Source organism: Stigmatopora nigra, chromosome 19 (genome assembly GCF_051989575.1).
Source record: "Stigmatopora nigra isolate UIUO_SnigA chromosome 19, RoL_Snig_1.1, whole genome shotgun sequence".
NCBI lineage: Eukaryota > Metazoa > Chordata > Actinopteri > Syngnathiformes > Syngnathidae > Stigmatopora > Stigmatopora nigra.
In genome coordinates, this window is record NC_135526.1 from 4,452,501 (window position 1) to 4,473,200 (window position 20,700).

At 40.7% G+C, this 20,700-nt stretch overlaps 3 protein-coding genes across 8 annotated transcripts in view; 1 reads left to right on the forward strand and 2 right to left on the reverse strand.

Annotated features, from left to right (window-relative positions):
• The window catches only part of LOC144213064 (uncharacterized), a 13,336-nt gene extending 3,780 nt beyond the window's left edge, over positions 1-9,556 (reverse strand). Inside the window, exons 1-7 of one of the 3 annotated variants that reach the window (XM_077741316.1) lie at positions 9,411-9,556; positions 8,452-8,904; positions 5,358-5,502; positions 4,782-4,881; positions 3,791-3,829; positions 3,655-3,699; positions 1,347-1,617 (exon numbers count right to left, since the gene is read on the reverse strand). In XM_077741316.1, the coding sequence (XP_077597442.1) occupies positions 1,347-1,617; positions 3,655-3,699; positions 3,791-3,829; positions 4,782-4,881; positions 5,358-5,502; positions 8,452-8,623 (772 nt within the window). In that variant the 5' untranslated portion in view covers positions 8,624-8,904; positions 9,411-9,556. Of the gene's footprint in view, positions 1-1,346; positions 1,618-3,654; positions 3,700-3,790; positions 3,830-4,781; positions 4,882-5,357; positions 5,503-8,451; positions 9,029-9,410 lie in introns of all 3 variants that reach the window. The other 2 variants (XM_077741317.1, XM_077741319.1) reach the window with 2 other exon arrangements.
• A 960-nt stretch (positions 9,557-10,516) lies between these two features.
• Positions 10,517-16,657, reverse strand: puraa (purine-rich element binding protein Aa). Of its 4 annotated transcripts, none has more exons than XM_077739913.1 (2): positions 16,497-16,657; positions 10,517-14,905 (listed from the first exon to the last, which is right to left on the reverse strand). In XM_077739913.1, the coding sequence occupies exon 2, from the start codon at positions 14,821-14,823 to the stop codon at positions 13,921-13,923; it is 903 nt and encodes a 300-aa protein (XP_077596039.1). In that variant the 5' UTR covers positions 14,824-14,905; positions 16,497-16,657; the 3' UTR covers positions 10,517-13,920. The 4 variants fall into 4 exon arrangements, with proteins under 4 accessions (XP_077596039.1, XP_077596040.1, XP_077596041.1 ...); XM_077739914.1 differs by having other exon boundaries at positions 10,517-14,908; positions 16,497-16,639; XM_077739915.1 differs by having other exon boundaries at positions 16,417-16,590.
• Positions 16,658-17,302: 645 nt separating this feature from the next.
• LOC144212219 (pro-neuregulin-2, membrane-bound isoform-like) overlaps positions 17,303-20,700 on the forward strand; it is a 56,311-nt gene continuing 52,913 nt past the window's right edge. The window contains 2 exon segments of the mRNA XM_077739910.1: positions 17,303-17,706; positions 17,708-18,165. Of these exon segments, the coding sequence (XP_077596036.1) occupies positions 17,552-17,706; positions 17,708-18,165 (613 nt within the window). The 5' untranslated portion in view covers positions 17,303-17,551.

The following is a 20,700-nucleotide window of genomic DNA, read 5'->3' on the forward strand; positions in this document are numbered from 1 at the left end:
GGTGAGTATTCGTCCAGCAGAGGGTTCTAATGAAAACACACTGGACTTTTGACACACTATCATTGTTTTCCACTGGATGGTGCTAATTTCAAACTGTTTCAAACTATTATTTTGAAGGAGACAAGCAAAGAATTTTGAAAAAAGAAGACCTTTAAAGTCCACAGATTGATAAACAGTCCTGAATTCACATTCACACCTATTGGTAATTAAAAAATGTCAATGTCTTTCAGTCTGCGAGGAGTATCAAGACAAAATTCATTATTATTTTCACCTGTAGCATCCTATTTGTTCATATTCCCAAACCATAGTTTGGTTTAAAGAACTGCTTCTACTGCTCTGCGTTCAGATTCAAAGTTCTAATCTAGAACAGAGCCATGATAAGAAAGACCTGTGCTGGGAAAGATCGCAAATCACAAACTGCATTCTCTTTTTTTTTCTTCGTTCCAGGCTGGCCTGGTTTGACTTGCCACTCCATAAAGATTCCGGGAGGCTGAGGTACTATTTGGCCAGCATATTAGCAGGGGGGGAAAAAGGAAATAAATCCTTCTCCAGCTGCATTACGGCAAAACTTTGCTCAGGCTCACCACTCCCAGTTCCGGAGACGCATTGACAAGATGTGGACGTGCTCCCTCCCTTTTTTAAGTCACGCTACTGTGGTAGACATGCTGAAAAATGTGTATGGCTATTCTAATCTAAGTATTTTACTTTTTTAAAATTCAGTCTGTGAATTTGAAACAACCACAAACAATGTAAACTACTATGTAATCTAGGTGACAGTGTTATGCATTACTCAACTTTAGAAAATATAGATTTTGTAAAAAGACCAATTTACAATTGCCAAATAGTAAAAATCAGGTGACTCATTTCATTAAATTATGATTTGCAAACCGTCTAATTCTAAATTAAGAACAGTTCTAATGACGTAAAGGTATAAGATTGAAGGACAATGTGTTGTGTTAGTTAGGGCAAGAAGGAAATTTATATTAAAAAAAAAAAACTTCTTGGAGAGTCGCAGCGAATTACTTTCCTGTCAAAATATGTCAAACATTTATTGATGTCAATGGCAGCCAAAGAGTTTGTTTTTTTTAAAAGTTACAAAAAAAATGGCTGGAAGAGTATCAATGGATTTCTATGGAGTGTTTTGAGTTACGAGCTTGTCACATATGAACTCATATGAGTCATGCAATCATGGAACTAATTAACTCCTATATAAAAGATGTGTTTTACTGAACCCTTTTAGCCATCCAAAATGATTTAACACATAAAGGGCTATATGTGTCAATGTAGGGTGAACCATCAGAATCCCAACCCTATATGCCCTTTCCCATGATGCAATGGTAACTCACCTCTTGCTGTTTGCAGCGGCGGCTCAATCTTTTCAAACCTTCGTGACTGCGAGTCCAATTTGGGAGTCACCAACGTTGTCTCACTGTCCATTTTTAGAGAAGGAGATGGCGCCGTGCTGGTCTGCATAAGATTTACGAGGCCGGGTCTCGCATTGATGGGCCCCGGCGTCACACTGGCAATTGCCGGCCTCACAAGGACAGCGTTGGATCTCCTGGGAAGTCTGGGTTGGATGGCACTTTCCTCCTCAGTCACGTTGACTGTCATCTCTTCCTGAAGAGGAAACAAGACATGTAAAAAACATTGGATGACGACTTTCGGGGTTGACAGCTATTTTGTGTACGGTTGCATCTCGGTCACGATTCATCAAATTGCCCTTCTTTTCACAATAGTGAGAGCACAAGGTAAGGACATAAACCAAGTGATGAGCACTCATTACAAAGGATCGACAAAAAGGGGACAATTTTGCAGTGGAAATCTCCACATTTATTTGTCATTTTCCCTGTGGTCAGAGAGTTAGGCTCAAAATAATCACTAAATTACAGAATTCTGTGATAACAGCAATTATAATTTACTAAACACAGTGCTGCACTTGTGTCAAAAAACACATTTTAAATGGAATTTAATCCATCCTGAGGTAAAAAGGTTCATTTTGAATCCATTTGTATATGAAATCAATCATAACATCCCACCTAAGAGCAAAACTAACAACTATAAAACTAATTTGACAACAATTAACATGTGTGTTTCAAATGTTTATCTTTATTTTGACGTTATAAAAGGTAAAACATGAAATGCCCCTACATTATCACTAAAAAAATATGTTACTTCAATCAAATAAAACCAGAATGTCTCACATGAATATTGTGTGTAAATTTGGTGTCGGCATCCTTCACGCACCATCAAAGTTAAAGGTGCTTGCAGAATTCATCGTTTTTTACCTTTTACGATACAGCAGTTAATTTTACACTTGGTTGATAGTTAAGTGATCAACTCCCATGAGCAGCCTCCCTTTTACCCTACTTTAAAAGCTCCGCCCGCCTCCCACAAGAAAGGTCGGAGAGTTTTACTAATAGCGGTCAAATTTCATGTGATCCTTCAACATACTTAAACATAGCCTGTATAGAAACATAAAAAAATGTACAAGGACAAGGATAAAATTTTAAAAATTGTCCTCATAATTTACGATAGGGACCAAACCCTGCCACAAAGAGTGAAAATCCATGCAACTGAAGTGCCACAAGATGGCGACAAAGCACTACTTGTTCAAAACTCCTCAAATCACTCAACATAGTTACTTGTCTGTTTTGTATAGAATACTGATCGGGCACGAGTCTAAATCAGGGGTAGGGAACCTATGTCTCCGGAGCCATATGTGGCTCTTTTTATGGGTGTATATGGCTCTCCGTCTTTTTAAAATCATATTTTTTCTTCATTAGACTCTTCTGCATGCATACTCATTGATTAGCAACAGTGAAATAATGTTCTCAAAAGAATTCAGACTTTTTTTTTTTTACTTTCAAAGTGCTGAAATGAAGAATAAATACTCACATTTTCACGTATTTTTACTTTTAAATTCTGAGTATGGCTCTCAAGGGACAATGTTTAAAAAATATGAATTGTTTATGGCTCTTTTCGTCAAAAAGGCTCCCCATCCCTGGTCTAAATGAACATGGAGGATTGCATGAGATGCTACAGATTTGGCCTGTGCCAAACCCAGCTCAAGCATCCATGCTAGATGCATCAGTGTGGTCTGAAGAACAAATGAAGGGGGGTTACTTCTGTGGTAGATATAAAAATCACAAAACAGCGATCTCAGCTTGCCCAGAAATCCTCCGGGGAAGTTCCCGCAATCCCATCCATCTGTGAGGGACGTGTCCCTCTAATTCCCTGATCAAGTTCATCAACCATCTGTTCTAGGTCAGCCCAAATATCCTTTTCTAACTTCTCTCCTTTAGTTTCTTCTGCCTGCTTGTGTCACCTCCACACATTTGAATGCAAGGAACATAAACAAGTGTGGCATATTGAAAGTCATGCTCCCCAGGCTTGGGTGTAGGGGGGTTAGTTAAATTCAGCTGTTCTAAAGGCAGAAAGCTATGAAGGGGTCTTGTTAATGCATTAGGGGGGAATGTTGGGGGAAAGACGATATGCAAAGAGGGGACCAGTGGTTTCCCATAACTACGACGGAAGTGGGGATGACCTAATGAGACCCCTTTTAAGCTTTTTTTCTGAAATCATTTCCAGGAATAGTAACAAATTCTTATCAATTATCGCGTCTTAAAAGGTCAATTGTGCATTCATCATTGGTACCTCGTGTGCAGATTCCGATGGTGATGAATGCTCACTCACTGACACCTGTGGGTGCAACAAAGACATTACATGAGAGTTGGCCATAATGGAATCCCAGCACTGGACTCATTGATTTCAAGTTAATGCAGAAACTCACCGCCAGAGGATGTAAAGTGTTCGCCACCACAGATTTGGCCTGGTTAGGAAGAGTAGATGTAATCAGTTGAGTATGTTCAGTATTTGCAAGGGAATGGAAACTAAGAATTGCTTGTAGTTATCTCAAGTCAAAATGTAATGCTTATGCAATAGTCAATTGGCAGGTGAAAATACTCCACATAGACACCATTGTTGCATGTTTGGTTAATTGAAGACTTTAAATCAATATAATGAGAGGAAGTTGGTTTTAATTAACTTCCGATTCTGATCCAATTTATTTTCCAGATGTTTACCAATCTGATGCCAATATTATCAGTAAAAGTATTACAAACAGTATATGACAAATGATCTCTTTTTTTGTATCAAAGAAGTCACTGGTGGTACGTAATTGCTCATACTTTGTTTACAAATATTTGTCTCTCTAGAAGTATTCCCACACAGCGAACATTGATTTACAGCAAGCAGAATTTACGATGTTGCTGAAATCACATGAAAACTAGATAAAATCGGATCTCGCGACCAAATCCGATACTCCAAAAATAGCCTTATAGTGCCCCAATTCCGAGTAACAAATCAGGGCATCATTAGTGCAAGTGACAGCTGGGAAAAAGCTGCCATTTACCACCTCCCAAACAAAAGCAAATATATAAGAAATTCGTTCATTCATTCATTTTCTGAACCGCTCATCCTCACAAGGGTCGCAGGGAGTGTTGTAGCCTATCCCATCTGATTTCTGGACAGAGGCAGGGGACACCCAGCCGGTCGCCAAGCATAAGGACAACCATTCACACTCACACAGAGAGGGCAATTTAGAGTCTCCATATTATGAAAAGAGATGGACATGTGCCTCTGAATGTAGCAAATATTAAATTCATGTTTAGGGGCTAAACACACACAGACAGGCGGAGAATTATTTCCAGTTCAAGCCTGGATGTGGCAACATTTACCTATTTCATCATCTTTCTTGGACATTTCCTTTTAGGAGCCCTTACCTTTAAATTCAAGGATATTCCAGGTTGTGTCCGAGAAGAAAGGTTTTCTCTATCAGCAGGGACTTCAGCATTTATTCTGCTCTTCAAAATGGTTTGATTGCTGTAACATACATTTTTAAAATATATTAACTTTTATACAAAGAAGTTAGGTACCATTTTTTCTCCCATATTGAGCCTATCCACGTACAAGCAATACCCTTAAAATCGTTGAATTTTACAATCTGTCTCGTATAAGAAGCACCCCGATTCACAATTTTCACCTCCATATTCACGTGTTTTTTTCATGTTTCATGCAAGATACAGTTTATTTTTTTCCTTGTATTTCATTCATAGACGTCAATGTAAATTTTCTTTAGCGTTTTATCTGTTGATGTTTTCTCTATTTTGCAATAAATGACCGTATCGGCCGCATTGTTTTACGTTATGGCGTTTTGTCTTTGTCCTCTTGCAGTTCACATATAAGCTGAAACCGTAATTGAGTCATTTTTGTTTTGATTTACAAACACAGCTTGTATGCGAGAATATACGGTAACTCCAAATCCCATCTATAAATATTGTATAAAAAAAGTGCATTACTTTGTGTTGTTCTGTGGACATGATGTTTTCTTTTCTGCCAACCCTGAGCAGATGAACTTGGAAGTCAACTCATCCACTTCTCCAATCACAATAACAGCCACATCTCCATCCCGCCCGAGCAGCCAGCTCACATTCTTGCTGTTGGCTGTGAGGAAACAACACAACATTTATTTAAACAGACTGACCGCTCGCATGTTTGAGGCAAAATTCCAGAATGACGTGAAAATCCTGAGTCATATACGGAACCCCTATGTGACCAAACCCTGTGATGAATGATAATCCACATGTATTTCCTTTTGATTTGATAAAATGATTAAAACATGCACATTTTCCTCCAATATAGTATAAATTAGCTTTCCTACCTTATAATTTATTAATATTATTCCATTGTTTTAATGAGACGAAAACTTACAAGACATACAAGCTGTCCTATTTCAATTAGATAACTACTAACTATAGTCAATTTTACATTACAAAACAATCCAAGAGTCAGCCTATGCTTTTGTGGGTTAATTTAATAATAATAAAAAGGGAATGAAACATAACAGCCTCCCCCAAAACAGCCTGATTTTCAATCTTTAATGGTTGCACTTCCTGTTGGCGGTCAACCAACTGTGTAGCTCGATGCTGACGTGAGCACCCTCAGAATCAAGCTGACGCAGGTATGACAGTGTGAGTGTTAGCCTCAAATTAGTAAACCCGTTTTGCAAGCCTACCCAGTGGATCACGTTCCAGCTGGCAAACCCAGTAGCACTACAACAACACAGTAGTCGGGACAAAGGTTGATAAACAAGACCCACACAGCTGCAAATAAGGTGTTATTGTTTGACATAACTTAGAAGCTGTATTGGAAATCTGAGCCTAGCTGCAAGCCGCGTAGTAACATTAGGAATAAAACCTAGAAATACGATTACTCAATCAGGTTGGAGCTTCAACACAGAGAAACGTGGAGCAATGGTCTTCAACCACCGGTCTGTGGACAGGTACCGATCCATGAACTACCAAGTGCCGGCCCGTCAGAGTAAAAAATATTAACGTTTTCAATCTCGAAGGGTTGAGTATTTATAAAAAAATGTTTTGCTGTACACTGTTGTCTACTTTAGGCAACCACAAAACACACTTGATGGTCTGTTATCCCACAAAAAAAAAACAAAGTAGACTGCTCACTTACCAAAGCTATATTGTTTTTTAGTTTTTTTCTTATTTATCCTTGGTATAATTCTACCAAGGGCATTTCGTTCTTTTTTTGTTTTAAATATTCTAATGCATCATGGAGCCAAAACACAAGTGGCACAATTCCCCAATCTGCAACTGCCTTGAGCCTTGAGCAAAATAGCCCAAAGACACTATGAAGCAGTAGCTTTCCTACACGAATGTGCATATAAATGAAGTTGAGCTCCCCCACTCGGCTAAGCATAATTCTGTCTTTTGTGTTACAAACACATACTTTTCCTGTCAACTTCCTGCTTTGCCCCCCTGCTATAAATGTTTAAGGAATGGCTCACTTCCTGCTCTAACTAGAGAGAAAAACCATTTTGGCAATCTGGCACAGAATTCGGACTGAATAAAATCACCCTGGAGTCTTCACCCAGCCTGCCGATAGAATCATTGCTCATTAAAAAAAAGGGACAAAAAAGTACTGTCTTCCTCCTTGCTGCTTCTAGGCTGAAAAGTAGGAAGTGGTTTGTTAACAGCCCCAAAGAAACAGTTCACAGTACTGTATCAGTCACAGTTCATGCACGCATTTAGCATTTTAAACCAAATGCATTATGAGTCTCAGGCTTTTCACTTGTTAAGTCATGACAGTACGTCATTCGACTATAAAGAGAAAATGCAGATGAGTGAGATTCTGCAATGTATCAAACCAGTTTGAGATTGAGAAGTGGTCTTGTAAATTCCAGTCTAGTTCTTTCCCTATTGCAGTAACTTGACTTCAGCAACGATGCCAGTGGGGATTTTCTATGTTCTATTTTGCTGTCGTCATTTTCCGTCATAGGCGATTTCTTAATGTTTCAATGAGTGCAAAATGACTGCCAAGAAAAAAATAATCACCTTGTATTCGAGTCTGGAACCACAGTGACTCATTTAAAAAAAAACACACACATTAGTTAAAATTAGATAAAAACAGCAAAAAAAATCCTAATAAGAGTGCACATACAGAATGTTTAATGAAAATAATCTTTACAAATATGAATTGTTAGCTCTGTTATGTGGAATAGAAATCAATCAGGTATTTTTTTTAAATAGTATTTTGTGCAGATACGACTAAAACTACTAGTTGACCCTGCATAATGGATAAAAATATATACAAGTACATTTTAGCTTTGTACCCTGGGAAAACTCAATTGCAAAGGCGTAAACATATTTTCTACGTGGCCGTGTCTAAAAAAGCTCAAGCTCTTTTAATATGTAGCAGCTGCCTGCCGTCACTTGAGCTGTAGTTTAGTTTGTCTGTGGTAAAACTTTAAACTAGACAAACAGATTCAAAACAAACATGCTTCAGTTGACAAACAGCTATAGGGATGGATGATAGCGAACATGAGCGCCGCCATGCATTAAAGTCATTATGTTGAATGTTTGCGGTCTGGCCAGAGCTACTACGCTATCATCTATTAGTAGAGGAAAAACAAATTTGCCAATATTGTCATGAGAGTTATTTGTATTGTAAACACTAACAATGGGGGCAGATGGCCACTTCTATCTATCTATCTAGATTTGAAAGTACTCGGCTTTAGACCAGTACATTCTTGTACTCCATGAAAAGTTATCAAATCCAACTAAATTGGTTTAAATGTATACACATGGTTATTTGCCACTTAACTTTTAAATATATATTTTTACCTGGCAGAGGTTGAATAAGTTTGTGTATATCATTGTTAAAAGGAATTCCAAAGAATAATAACTCTGTGTTTTCCTAAAAACACCCAGATTTAAGTGCATGTATATTGAAATGAGATGAGTTATTTAAGTATTTTTATACCACATTTAGGTATATAAAGTAAATATATAAATCAATTGTAAAATATAAGCTTTTGTCTCAAGTATGGTTGGAAAACATCGCTTTAAATGCTATTAAATTGTTGGTTTTTTTTACCTTTTTTTGGCTTTTTCCTTTCACCTTCTCGCTCCAGTTTCTCTTCACGCTCTTTCCAACGCCGCACCTGCTCCTGTCGCATCTTTATGAACAGTGTCTTTTTTTGGTCCTCATTGAGAGCTTCCAAAACATCGGGATCGATGTACATGTCTTTTAGGATCTGCTGCAGCATTGTGGCAGTTTGGATCGACGACAAGGGCTTCCACCTGGCTGAGGAGCAGGGAGGTAGTTTCTCCTTTCACCGTTCAACAGCGGCGCCTTTATAGTTGCATGCTTTCAAATGTCGATGTGCCAAAATCCTCCTGAAGGATGCTCCCCTGGACACGCTTCACAACTCAAGGCTCGTGATCATCCTCACTCGCTCAGTCGAAGAAGACGGGCTAAAAACCGCTCTTCTTTGGAGACAGTTTTTCACACGCGCTGTGATGTCAATTTCCTGTCATCATCTGGTATCTGTACAAGGAAGAAAACAGCCTTCTTGTCGTCTGTCATTCCTTCGTAAGTTATGAGAGGGTAAATCCAAACAGGCAGGCTAAATCCAGAATGGGAGGAGACTGTTTAAGAAATGGGACTGCTTCTGTCATTAAAAAAAAGAAGAAGAAGAAAAGGCCAACCCTAACCAACACTTCTAACCATCATGCATTCACAACCAAACTTTTATCAGTGTGGGGGAAGTCATTTCTTTTAACCAAGTACTGATCTGGGGGAAAAAGTTACTTTTAACAAGGACATTAAGTAAAATCAGTCCTGAATCCTCCCTATTAAAACACAGCGAAGAGACATATACATACACACATACAATGGCTACCACACAGGCACCAAACACTGAAGGAAAAGAAGCCTATCTCAAGACAGAGGATCAATGGATGCCACAAAACAATTTAGGGAGCACACATGGAGATCCATAGAAAGGGAAGAAGATAGAGATGAGTTAAAATGGACTTTTTAGAGGTACTCACAGTAGGATGTAGACAGCTGCTCCACAAGAGCGTATGCTAAGTAAACTGAGAGTCAAGAAAGCCTCCTTCTCTTTGTGTGTATGGCTGAGCTGGTGACATCACAACATTCCATGATGTCCCGCCCTCCATCCCTCCTTCTACCAGCCCTTCTCTCCTCTTCCTTTAACTCTGCAACTGTCTCACGTGCTCGCATCAGAGTATGTTTAACGTATGCGAGAAAGTGTGGACTTAAATAAATTGCATGTTTAAAAACCTTCACGGCGTTGATCGCCCCGTTTAAGAGTCCTTGACATCATCTCTACGGTCAGTCCCACGCTTACGATGCTCCCAGAAAAAAAATGAAAAACGGCAAATATGTTTCCCTCCCACGATCATTGATATTAATACATGTCACGTGAGAATAATATTCGAAACGATGCCCCAAACAAATTTTGTATACCACAGTAGTAGGGTTTGTTTTGACCTACTTCCGCATTGTTGTACACAAGCTAAAAATATATTTTAAAAAGTTCACGCAAATCAGCAGAATCTAACACTAAAAACTGATTTCCAGCCATTAACAGTTTACGTTTTACCAGTTTACATTTTATTATAACAATACGCAATCGTTAATCAGCATAAAGTCCCACCGAAATCTGTATTATTAAAAAAATCACTCATTTGAATATATTTGAAAAAAGAAAGCCTAGATGGAGTACACGGAGTCGTTATTTAAACCTAAGTGGATCACAATTTAATGTCATGCATTTACTGATGATGTTATTAGATAAGTAGGCCACTATAAAGAGATTGTATTTTAAGAGATGTTTCATGCCGGTCGTTTGTAAGTAAACAGTGCTCTCTAGTGGCCATTGGAAGAGTGGTGTTGAAAATTACGTCATCCCAAAAGACAAGTAATGCTTTAATGCTCACGTTGCAGATGCAAATGACATGAATATTGTGTAGTAAACTGGTTTCTTGCTTGCAAATATTGCACGAACACTTTGGATGATATTATTATTTCCCCGTTTGACATGGTGTATTGATCCATCTGATTTTCTGGTTGAATGATGCAAGGTGACATTTATTTTGTTGTGTTCTGCATAGGAATAAAAGTAGCATCAGCATGAGGATAAGAGAGTGTTGCTTTATTTTACAGCCTGTTATGACACACAGTAGTAAAAATCTCTAGGATAACACATGTTCTGCCAACAAATTGCCATTTGTGAGGCTGTAAAATTAAGCTTTTGTCATTAGTATGCAAATGTCAGACAATGGACAAATACTACATCAAAATCAAATATACTTTTCCCATCAGTGAATAGTTGACATTTTGGTATTTTTCTTTTAACAATAAACATGAAAACACACAATTTGAATATATTCTCTCTATCAGGCAAAATTAAATGTCAAATATACATAGGCTATATTTTATGTATCAAAACAAAGATGAAATGGACGAGTTAATGACATTCGAGATAAAGTACTGGTCAGGGGTTTTTACAATCTGGGTAGGAGGAAAGCTACTACACACAACAATCACTGAAGACAGTTCACCAAACTGGAGATGAAGACTGGATTCAAGCACCTTTTCTTAGTTTAAAACTGAAATGGGAATTTCAGTTCACAATATAGAATTTGTTTTCATTCAAAGTGTTTGATATTCTTCACTTTTCTTGCCCTTTTGGCAGTGATATTATTTCAAGTCATTGTGAGCTACTTTGAATCAGTATTGGTTATGTCCTTCATTTTTACTTCCAATCCCCTCCAGTATATTATATTATATTTATCAATTATAGTTTTTTTTGTGTGCAAATAACAGCTTACAACTTCTTCATTGGAAATAAACATAAAATTCAACCACATATTTTCAAATGGTAATCATATATTTTAATTGATATACATATATTGCCACAATTGGCACATACAATATTGCACAGTCATGAAATGTTGCACATAAAATATAGATTTTTTTGTGGGCGAAGACATTCCAAAAGTTACAAATAAAGTCAAATAATGCTGAAAAGGTAAAACCAAAAAATAAACATGCGCGCTACACCCCATTAATTGAGCGACTGACAACATATAGAACTATCTAAGAGCCAGAGCATATCGAGAGGTGGGTGAAGGGAGAGGGGTGGCGATGGAGGCTTATCAACTATTTCCAATGTTCTCAGCCCACTGCTCTTCCTGATATATAACGTGCTTGGTGCTAACTCCTCGGTTTCATCTTGCATCAAGGTGAACCCCCCCTCCCCTTCCATGTTTACATGTAGGCCGATACCTGGATGGCTGAGAAGTAATGTTAAGTGGCAATATAACTTTGTTTTGAAGCACCATTAGTCTGGGCCGAAAAAAAAACAACCAAAAAAAACATGTTTGGAAAATAGTCATTGGAAAAAAAAAAGCCAAACTTGCGATCCAAAGCACCAGGCCAGCGTGTAAGCATGCGGAGTGTGTAAGGCACCAGGTTGTTTTATATGCTGAAGAGGATGCTCCCAGTAAGCTTTTACCATAATATAGATGGTGAAGGACAGTCTAGTTTGCTGGTTATCAGTCAAACCTAAACATCACGGAAGCAAACGCTGAACTCAATGCTGAGGTAAATTGATCTGATTGTTGCCAGTTTCTCTTAACATGACTGACAAAGAGTTTATAAAACTGCTATCACACATCTATGAGATGCGACAACTGGTCAACAGACAGTCGTTTTTTTTTCCCGTGTGGCAGTCCAAATATATCATCAAACCCCCCAGGAGGATACTGGGCCAACAATAATTTAATGTAAAACATTAGCCTCGTTTACACAGAAATCCCACAAGATGGCCATAGCAGATCTGACATTTATCTGCTTTTGTCAAGATATAGAACCCAAGTATTGTGGGATGCCGCAAATTTGTGCATTCAAACAGAAAACTGATTTTCCGTGACGCCATCACATGGCATTAAATAAAGTGCCGTTTCAATCATACGTTTCTATCAGTGCAGGTATCGTTTCAACAGACCTGCACATTTCTGCTTTTCACTTTTTTTTAACTTTAATGTGATTATAGCTCATCAATTGACGTGGTTTTACCCTCCACAAGAGCACAACCAAACCCGTAACACTTAGAGAGACAGATAAAGCTAGACTTCAACTTGTTGAAAACCTCCACTTGAAGCCATGGACCAACTGGTTTTGAACTGCAACCAGAAACTGAGCGGCTTCTTACCAGACCGTTATTTTGCAACTAGATTTCAATAAATGGTGAGCCAGAGCCAAGGGAATGAATTGCTTACATGGCCTAGCATCTTTTGGAATGATAACCAAGACAAAATAGAACAAGATACTCTGACAGGAACAACTGGTTTCAAACCAACTGGACAAAAAGTGAATCACCGACGTCACATTTCACCCTTTAGTAAAGACGACTCGAAATTCACTAGACTCGACCTTCTGTTCCATTTGCGGCACGGAACAAAAACAGACAAATGTCAGATTTTACAGGCAGTGTATTAGAACTTCTCAATGGGTTTCCCGAAACCAGAGCTCTAGCCCATTAGGAAGGGCATATGGTCACAGAACTAGACCCTCAAGAGTAGAACTTTTGTGCAATACAAGCAAATTATGGAAGGGCTCTTGAGAACCTTCTGGGGAGACCTACACAAATGACTTTAAGTGCCAAAAACATGCAGTGACAGCGTGCCTGAATTGGCACGTTTTAAAGACATTTTTTTTAAACTGCACATTCTTGCCAATTGTTCATTTATCTGCATTTGCTTCATGTTATTAATGATTATGTATTTAGTACCTTTGAACCCAACACATTGCATTACCGACGACACACAACGATAGTCTAATATATCCATTTGCATGTCAACAATTTCAACTGATATAAGATTTGTCTTCGAATGCCTCAGTCAAGAACCACTGACCAATATTGATTTGATTTTGATGCAATGCATATTGCACAACATGGAGCGAGCACTTGTTCCTTAAAAAAAAAAACTGCACAGCATCTAACCAGTTTCCAAATTAGGCTTAGCCCTCATTAGATTTTTGTTTAAACACATCTAGTCAGTCACAAGATGACAAATACATGTGACAATGTTTTATAAACTCTTAATTTTGGTTTTGGAAAAAAATAAAGAATAATTTGTGCTGAAGTTATTAGCTTACGTGTAAAGGAAATGCTTATACTCTCTGATCTCAACATTGCAAACTTTTTTTTTAGCTTTAAGTGGTACAAAAGTTCATTTTACTGTGTTAATAATTGAAACAAAGACTCAGTATTGTTTGTCAAGTAAGAAACAATGTTCAAACATGTTATTACTTATTTTTTTTCTCTTTATAGCAGCCAGTTACTGTATTAATGGTGGATACGTGGGCTAAACATCCAGCGATGAGTGACAACATGTCAGAACTGTCAGCTTGTGGTGGTTTCTTATATTGTGGGTGATGCTCCCTTGGAGTTAAACCTTTACAGTTAAGATTTCTTTCTTTATACAGTAGAGTTTATGGTTAGATTTCTGGTTATTTTTCGTGCCTGTTTCAATCCTCGTCTCCATCGTCCGCCTGCACCTCCTCATCTTCCTCCTCCTCTTCTTCCTCCTCCTCCTCCTCTTCCTCCTCTTCCTCCTCCATCTCGCACGCTCGCTTCTCGCGCTGCTTCTCCTGGATCTTCTTCATCTCGTCAGCGTATTTACAGAAAGTATTCCCGAATTTGGACCACACTTTGTAGGGCACCGTGATGGAGTTGCGGTACGTGGGTTTGACCTCGCTTACCCGCATGAACACGCCGTACTTGTTGGAGCCCACGTCGAAGAAGAAACGCTTGCTGTCCACAGTCACCGATGAGCCCTCGGGCAGCTCCGTGGGCTCCTCCTCCACGCCGTAATCGTCAATAAGTTTGGCCAAAGCGTCGCGGAACTCGATAAGTCCTTGGGCCGGCAGGGCGATGGTCTGGCCCTGCGTTGACACCAAGCCGGGGCCCCGGCTGACGGTCTGCCGGACCCGCAGGAACCGTCCCCTCTGGTTCTCCTTTAGATCCATGTAATACTTCCGATTTTCCCGCACCAGGAACTCGCTTTTCAGCGCTCGCCGCGGCTCGTCGTGCACCATGCCAGGGTTACTGGGACCCAGCTGGGCGTAGTGCTCGATGAAGTCCCCCAAGTAGTCGCGGAACTCGACCGCCACGGACATGGAAAGAGTGAGGCGGCTCTTGTTGCCCCCGGCCCCGACTTCGGCTATCTTCAAGAAGCGGCCTTTGGCGTTCTGCTTTACATCCAAATAGAAGCGTTTGTTTTGGATGTCAACCCGCTTTGACGCCAGCTCTTGTGTCTCGTGTTGGAGGACGGACGCCGAGACCGGCCCTGCCGCAGCCGAGTGCATGGAACCGAAGCCTGGGCCCGTGGCTGCTCCTCCTTGCTCACTTCCACTGTCTCTATCCGCCATGATGCTGCCTGCCTGCCTTCACCCTCAGTCTAAACCGCAAAGACTCGACCAGTCACAGCCAGCAACGCAGCTCTCGCGAGATCTGCTGAGCATACAAAAAAATCAGAGACGTCGCCTAGTTGCTGGGAAAGAAAGGCATTTTAGCGTCCGCCTTATTGAATGTGTCAAAATCTTACTTTCATCGGGGCTGAGCTGGCCCCTTGACCAAATCACTAGAGAAAGTAGCTAAACAAATGCAAATAATTATTCTTCACCAGACTGGTTGCAACGTTTGCAGCAAATTATTATTCAACCCTGCCTCAGGGTTTCCTGTGCAGTGTTCAAAGTTATCCGTGCCTGTGTGGGAAATATTAGAGCGTTTGTATTAAAACTAACATTTGTTTTTTATGCCAAGGAGTGACCAACTTTCTTCCTGATACAGAATATGATGGTTTGCCTTTTGATTTTAAAATTCCATCGAAAGACAGATAATGGTTGACACATTCATCATGGCAAAGCCATTTACGCACGACTTTGCGCGAGTGCTAAATCCATGCTCTATAAAATACGTCTACATTAGCCACTGAAACGTCACCAGGTCGACGCAAAGGAGACTGTTTAAATATGGCTCTATACCGATTACCAGTGAGTGACAGCCCGTACCTGCTTTTTAGTAACGTTGTTAGAGTTAGTATTTATCTGATTTCGACTTTACCTTGTCGTTACTAAAATGACACTTTCAAATACGACGAAACGACAACGATCTATAACCAAATCACCATCTATGAGCTAAAATGCAATGCTTAAACGTTATAACTTACCACTCGCATAAAAGTATTAACATTACTAGACACGAAGTAGGTTACTTTGCCTAAACCAACACAACTGATAAACACACAGACGTTTTACTTAAAACTAAGATCTAAATGAAAAAAAACGTACCTTAATTTTCCACCTTTGGGATTGCGAGTGTTTTCTTAAGTGCATTAATAGTGTCGTTGCAAATGACACCGTGGTACATGCAAGGGCTTTATCTTAGAGACGCTGTAGTTTTGCAAGGATAGTCGTGTGTATGTGACGTGATCTTACGTGCTTTATTTTCTTTTTAGTGTATGAGGAGTGCAACGTGGAGCAACAGAGCAGATCTTCCCTTGTACGCGCCCAGATCTCGTCAAAGGAAGGAAAACACGTAATTCAAGCCCTATACTTTCAGCTTTTTAAACTAGTTCTAATTATACTTCAGTTTCAAGCACGATTAAATGCACACTTCATGTCATCTTTGACGTGTACAATGGCTAAGTAAAATTTGCGTGTATGATGAAATACTGCTTGTTATTTACTCTTAACCAGCGTCACATGTTTTGTATAAACGACGTGAAATTAAAATTAACAAGCGAAAACCTTTATGTGGTGTTTCAACTCTTGTTATCATCCATGAAAGCAACATTGAAGTTTTATCTCTAACACCAACTTCACGATAAAGCAGAAACTATACAGCAAAAAATAAAAATAAAATAAACTTTGATCACTAGGGGAACATGAACGTTTTTTGCCCTAAAGATAATGCGGGATCCTTAGGGTCAAGCTTACATGCTAAGTTATAGATACAAATACATTTCAAAAGGTCGCGGTGCACTTTAATGACGGACAATGTAAAGGAGCGCATTTATTTCCTGGCTCCTTCAACGCCTTACCACTTTATACCCCTCAAAACATCGACGGCCTGCCAGGGACTAAATGATGGAACAATTGGCACATGAGGGCTTCTGCTCGGGGATGAGTCGTCGGTTTCGGTCGGCTGGCAGATGGATAGAATGGATACGGAGAGCAACATGCGCCACTATGCAGGCGCACTACGCTGATTGTGACGTCACCATGCAATGCCTGAGTGGGGCTTTGAGCTTCAGCGTCATCTGCTGGTCATGTTTGGGGTCTGCAGTGTCGCCTCCTTGAATCACAGGTATGGAAACAAGGCAAGTGCACTGAATTTAGAGCCTGATGTAATTGTTTGTCTATTTTTTTTTGCTACAATCAATACTAGCCCAGCATGTTGGATACTCGAATCATAATATTAACAGAAAATTGGTAATTGAAAAAAGCTAATATTTACCTTTTTTGTTTTACCTCACCTTCCACCAATGATGCACTTGTATATTTCTAAATAACAGAGTGCAGTATTTGTTTGCTCTGCGATAGACTGGGATATGTTCCAGCACCCCACAATCTTAGGTTACAATTGTACAGAAAATGAATGAATGAATTGATTATCCTTTCACCAATGTAAAAGAACATTCTTGTTACTTTGTGACTTTAATATAAAAGGGCAAGTCAGATCTAATTTTTATCTGTGCTGCTTTATCATTCGTCGTGTTAATCAGACGACTTTTTATTTTTCCCTCGATTGCAAAAACGGTTGGAAACTGAAACTAGATTTAAAGAGTGGCGTTAGCAGGGTTCGCTCGACTGGGATTCGGCGGTGACGTTGTCGTGTTCCTTTTTTTTTGCCCAGTTCATGCGCGCGCCCGTCATTTCCTGCCTCTATCATAAAACCCCAAGGAAGAGGGCAACCGAAAAAGAAGTGCGGCTGGCTTGACTTTGGCAAGAGAAACGACGGCTCACTTAACCGCAATTATTGTTTGTACTAGTTAGGACAACCAGATTTGGAGTCCGCATCCTTGTACGTATGCATATGTGGCGCCGCCGCACGCCGACCCGTTGGAATTAAGCGGGGATCAAGAAGCGGATCCCAATGGCATGGACACTCGCGCGAGGTCCGCCGCGCTGCCGAGCCACTGGAGTACCATCGCCGTCTCCTCCTCCTCCTCATCCATCCCAGCTCCGTCGCCGTCGCCATCGCCCTGCAGCCCCGCCGCAGCCGCATCAGCAGCAGCAGCCGCCGCCGCACCACCAGCAGCCGCTCACGAGCCACACCAGGCGGCATGAGGCTTGAGTCACTTGCACCTCTATCCATGCTGCTCATCGGGGTTTCATTCGCCTGCTACCCCCCGACCTCAGATTCCCTGCAAGACCGGGCTTACAGGTCGGCCGTGGTGATCGAGGGCAAGGTGCAGTCCACGCTGGGGAACGCCTCCGCCGAGCCTCCGCCGCAGCCCGGCGTGCACGTCAAAGTACTGGACGTGTGGCCCCTCCACAGCGGGGGGCTGGAGCCTGAGCAGCTGGTCACGGTGTTGGGGGACTTCGGCTCGGAGGCTCCATGCGCCGATGTACAAAAGAACCGCAAATACATCTTTTTCATGGAGCCCACCGAGGCGCCGCTGGTCTATAAGGCTTCCTTTGCGCCTCTGGACACGAGCGGCAAGAGTCTTAAGAAGGATGTTGGCAAGATTTTGTGTGAGGACTGCGGTAAGTGTTTGGTGGAATACCGGCCAACCCGGAAGAAAAGCATACCGGTGCGGGTTGGTGGGTAACATCGTTATCTGCCACGCACTTGAGCTGCACATGGCCCGTGTGTTGTTTGGATTCCGTGGGTGGCACATATGTGCCTTCGGGGCGTCTATGCAGCAATTTTCGACAACTCTCGCAGTCCCTCATAGCCCACATGATCAATCAAACTCTTTTTCTCTGCGCGCTCATCCGCATCACACATGCGCCTCGCACTGTTGCTCTAGTGCAATTGCACTTTGTGCTGTGCGAATTATCTGCATCCTGCAATAGCCCCCCTCCACTGCACTGCATAGTTTTAATACCCCAAATGTGCTCACGCGCATTGCTTCTCTCTAACCTTGCAGCCTTTTTATCCTCTTCGGGCTTGGCCCTGGTTTCAGCACCCGGGACAGCGCCCGGCAGCCCCACCATCACTTTGCTCCAGGCAAACTGCTTCCCCTACGGGCTATATTTAGGTTCACGCCTGCTTCAGTGCTGTGATGGCCTTCACTTTGACTTAGCTCCTCAGCTTTTTCACAGTGATAGCATGCAAAGTACTTGTGAGGTATCTTGTTGTATTTTCCTTTAATATACATACCCATCTTACTTCACTCCTATAGGACAAAACACTTTCATAACTCTAATGCTTTAGGCAAGCAGTAGCCAAATCCAGTCCTTGAGAACCCCCATTCAGTCTTTTTTCCATATCTCCCCCCTGTTACCACCCCTGAATCAAATGATCAATTCATCAGCAGGTTGTCCAAAAGCTTCATAAAGATCCAGATTATTTGATTCATGTTTATTAGTGGAGGGAGATATGCAAAAAAAGACTGGATAGGGGCTATTAAGAACTAGAGTTGTCCACCCCTTCTTTAGCCATGGTGGTTTAATGGATCAATTCTAGAGTGAATTCAATAAGAATGTTTTTCAGATGATGCACTGTGATTGACTTGTGACCAGTCCAGGGTGTAGAAATAGATGGAGAGACGCTAAGGCTGTTGTATTAGACGATTTCTTTTTGTTCTTCTTTTTGTCTAGGGTGAAGACAGGTCAAATTTGGCCTCTCACCAAAGTTATAACTGAGGTGTCCCACGCTAGGAGTCTAATGAGGGGAAGCGCGATATAAAATGGATGAATGGTCAACTTGATTTCCTTTGTAAGTAGTCCAAGTGCATGTGCTCACTGATGTCATTTGAGTGTGTATTGTTTCAGTCCTGCTTGGCTTGTCCTACAAGAGAAAATCAAAGCTGAGTGATTTTCGTAGGTTAAGCGGCCTATCGATTAAACGCAACACACTGCTATCGGTTGCAGGGAGAAGCACATTAATAGATTCATTTATATGGAAGTGCGCATGTAGCAGGAAGGCACTTTTGTTTTTGTTTACAAATTGTTTCATATCAGAATTCGGCAGGTGTTCTTAGAGGAAGGAATGTGTGGCAAACTCACCGGGAGCCTCAAATTACACACGCAGTAGTATTCCCATGTTTGCCAGGGTAAAAGTCTCGAAAGCTCAAATTATAGTGACAGACCCAGTAACCGAGTGTCAAACAGCTCCTAGTACTTGCCACTGTGACATCTGCAAAGCCATGTAAGACTGCACCCAAATGGAGAATGTAAAATGGCTCTTTCTTGTACTCCTTTATGATATCAGGCAAGCAGAATATGGCTGCATATGTCCTTAAAAAAAAGTAGTCACATTGTGACGATATCTTGCATAGTCATTTCAATTTGATGCTTAAGAACATAATGTGCTATGTCTTGCAGCCTGCTTAAAATCTTAAATCCTCTTACCTTGTACCCGTGAGATATGCATACTCCTGTTTTGCTACACTCACTCCTAGCCATACTTCTAAAATGTATGTAGGGCACAAAGAAATTACTTCTTATTCAAAAGAACACTATACCTACTATTGATGTTCCAATCCAATACTCAATAACTGTATTGGCACTCAATTCGGCCATTTGTGGATTATGTTCTAGGATTGGATATGGTCACAAGAAACTGATGAGGTGGGCGTATTGCGATTTTGCCGTACAACTGAAGTAGAGGCCCCAAGAAAACTAACAGACTGGATAAAATCTTACTCTCAGGCAATCTACCAATAGTACCTTGGCGATTTACTGGTCAATTGCGATTGTCCTAATGAGAACCCCTGGTCTACCCTACCTTTAACAAAAAAAATGTTACCACGTGTTTACAGACCAATTGAAGCACATACACACATCTACTCAATAAATAGCACTTTGCATCGACTTCAACGACGTCACACTGTTAATGAACAATATCACAAAATATAATAATTGATTTCACTATTTAGAAAGGACAATTCATCCCTCTCCATCAACCTAAATCCGTCCACAGTTGCAGCTGCCAAAGCGAGGTGGTAGACGAGCAGACGCTTGCCCCCGAGCCATGTGCATATCGTCGTCTGAATCGAGAGCATTCCTTGGAAAAGCTAAACATTGAATGCAAGTGACAGAACCTGTGCTGTTGCCTTGCAAGCTCTCCTACAA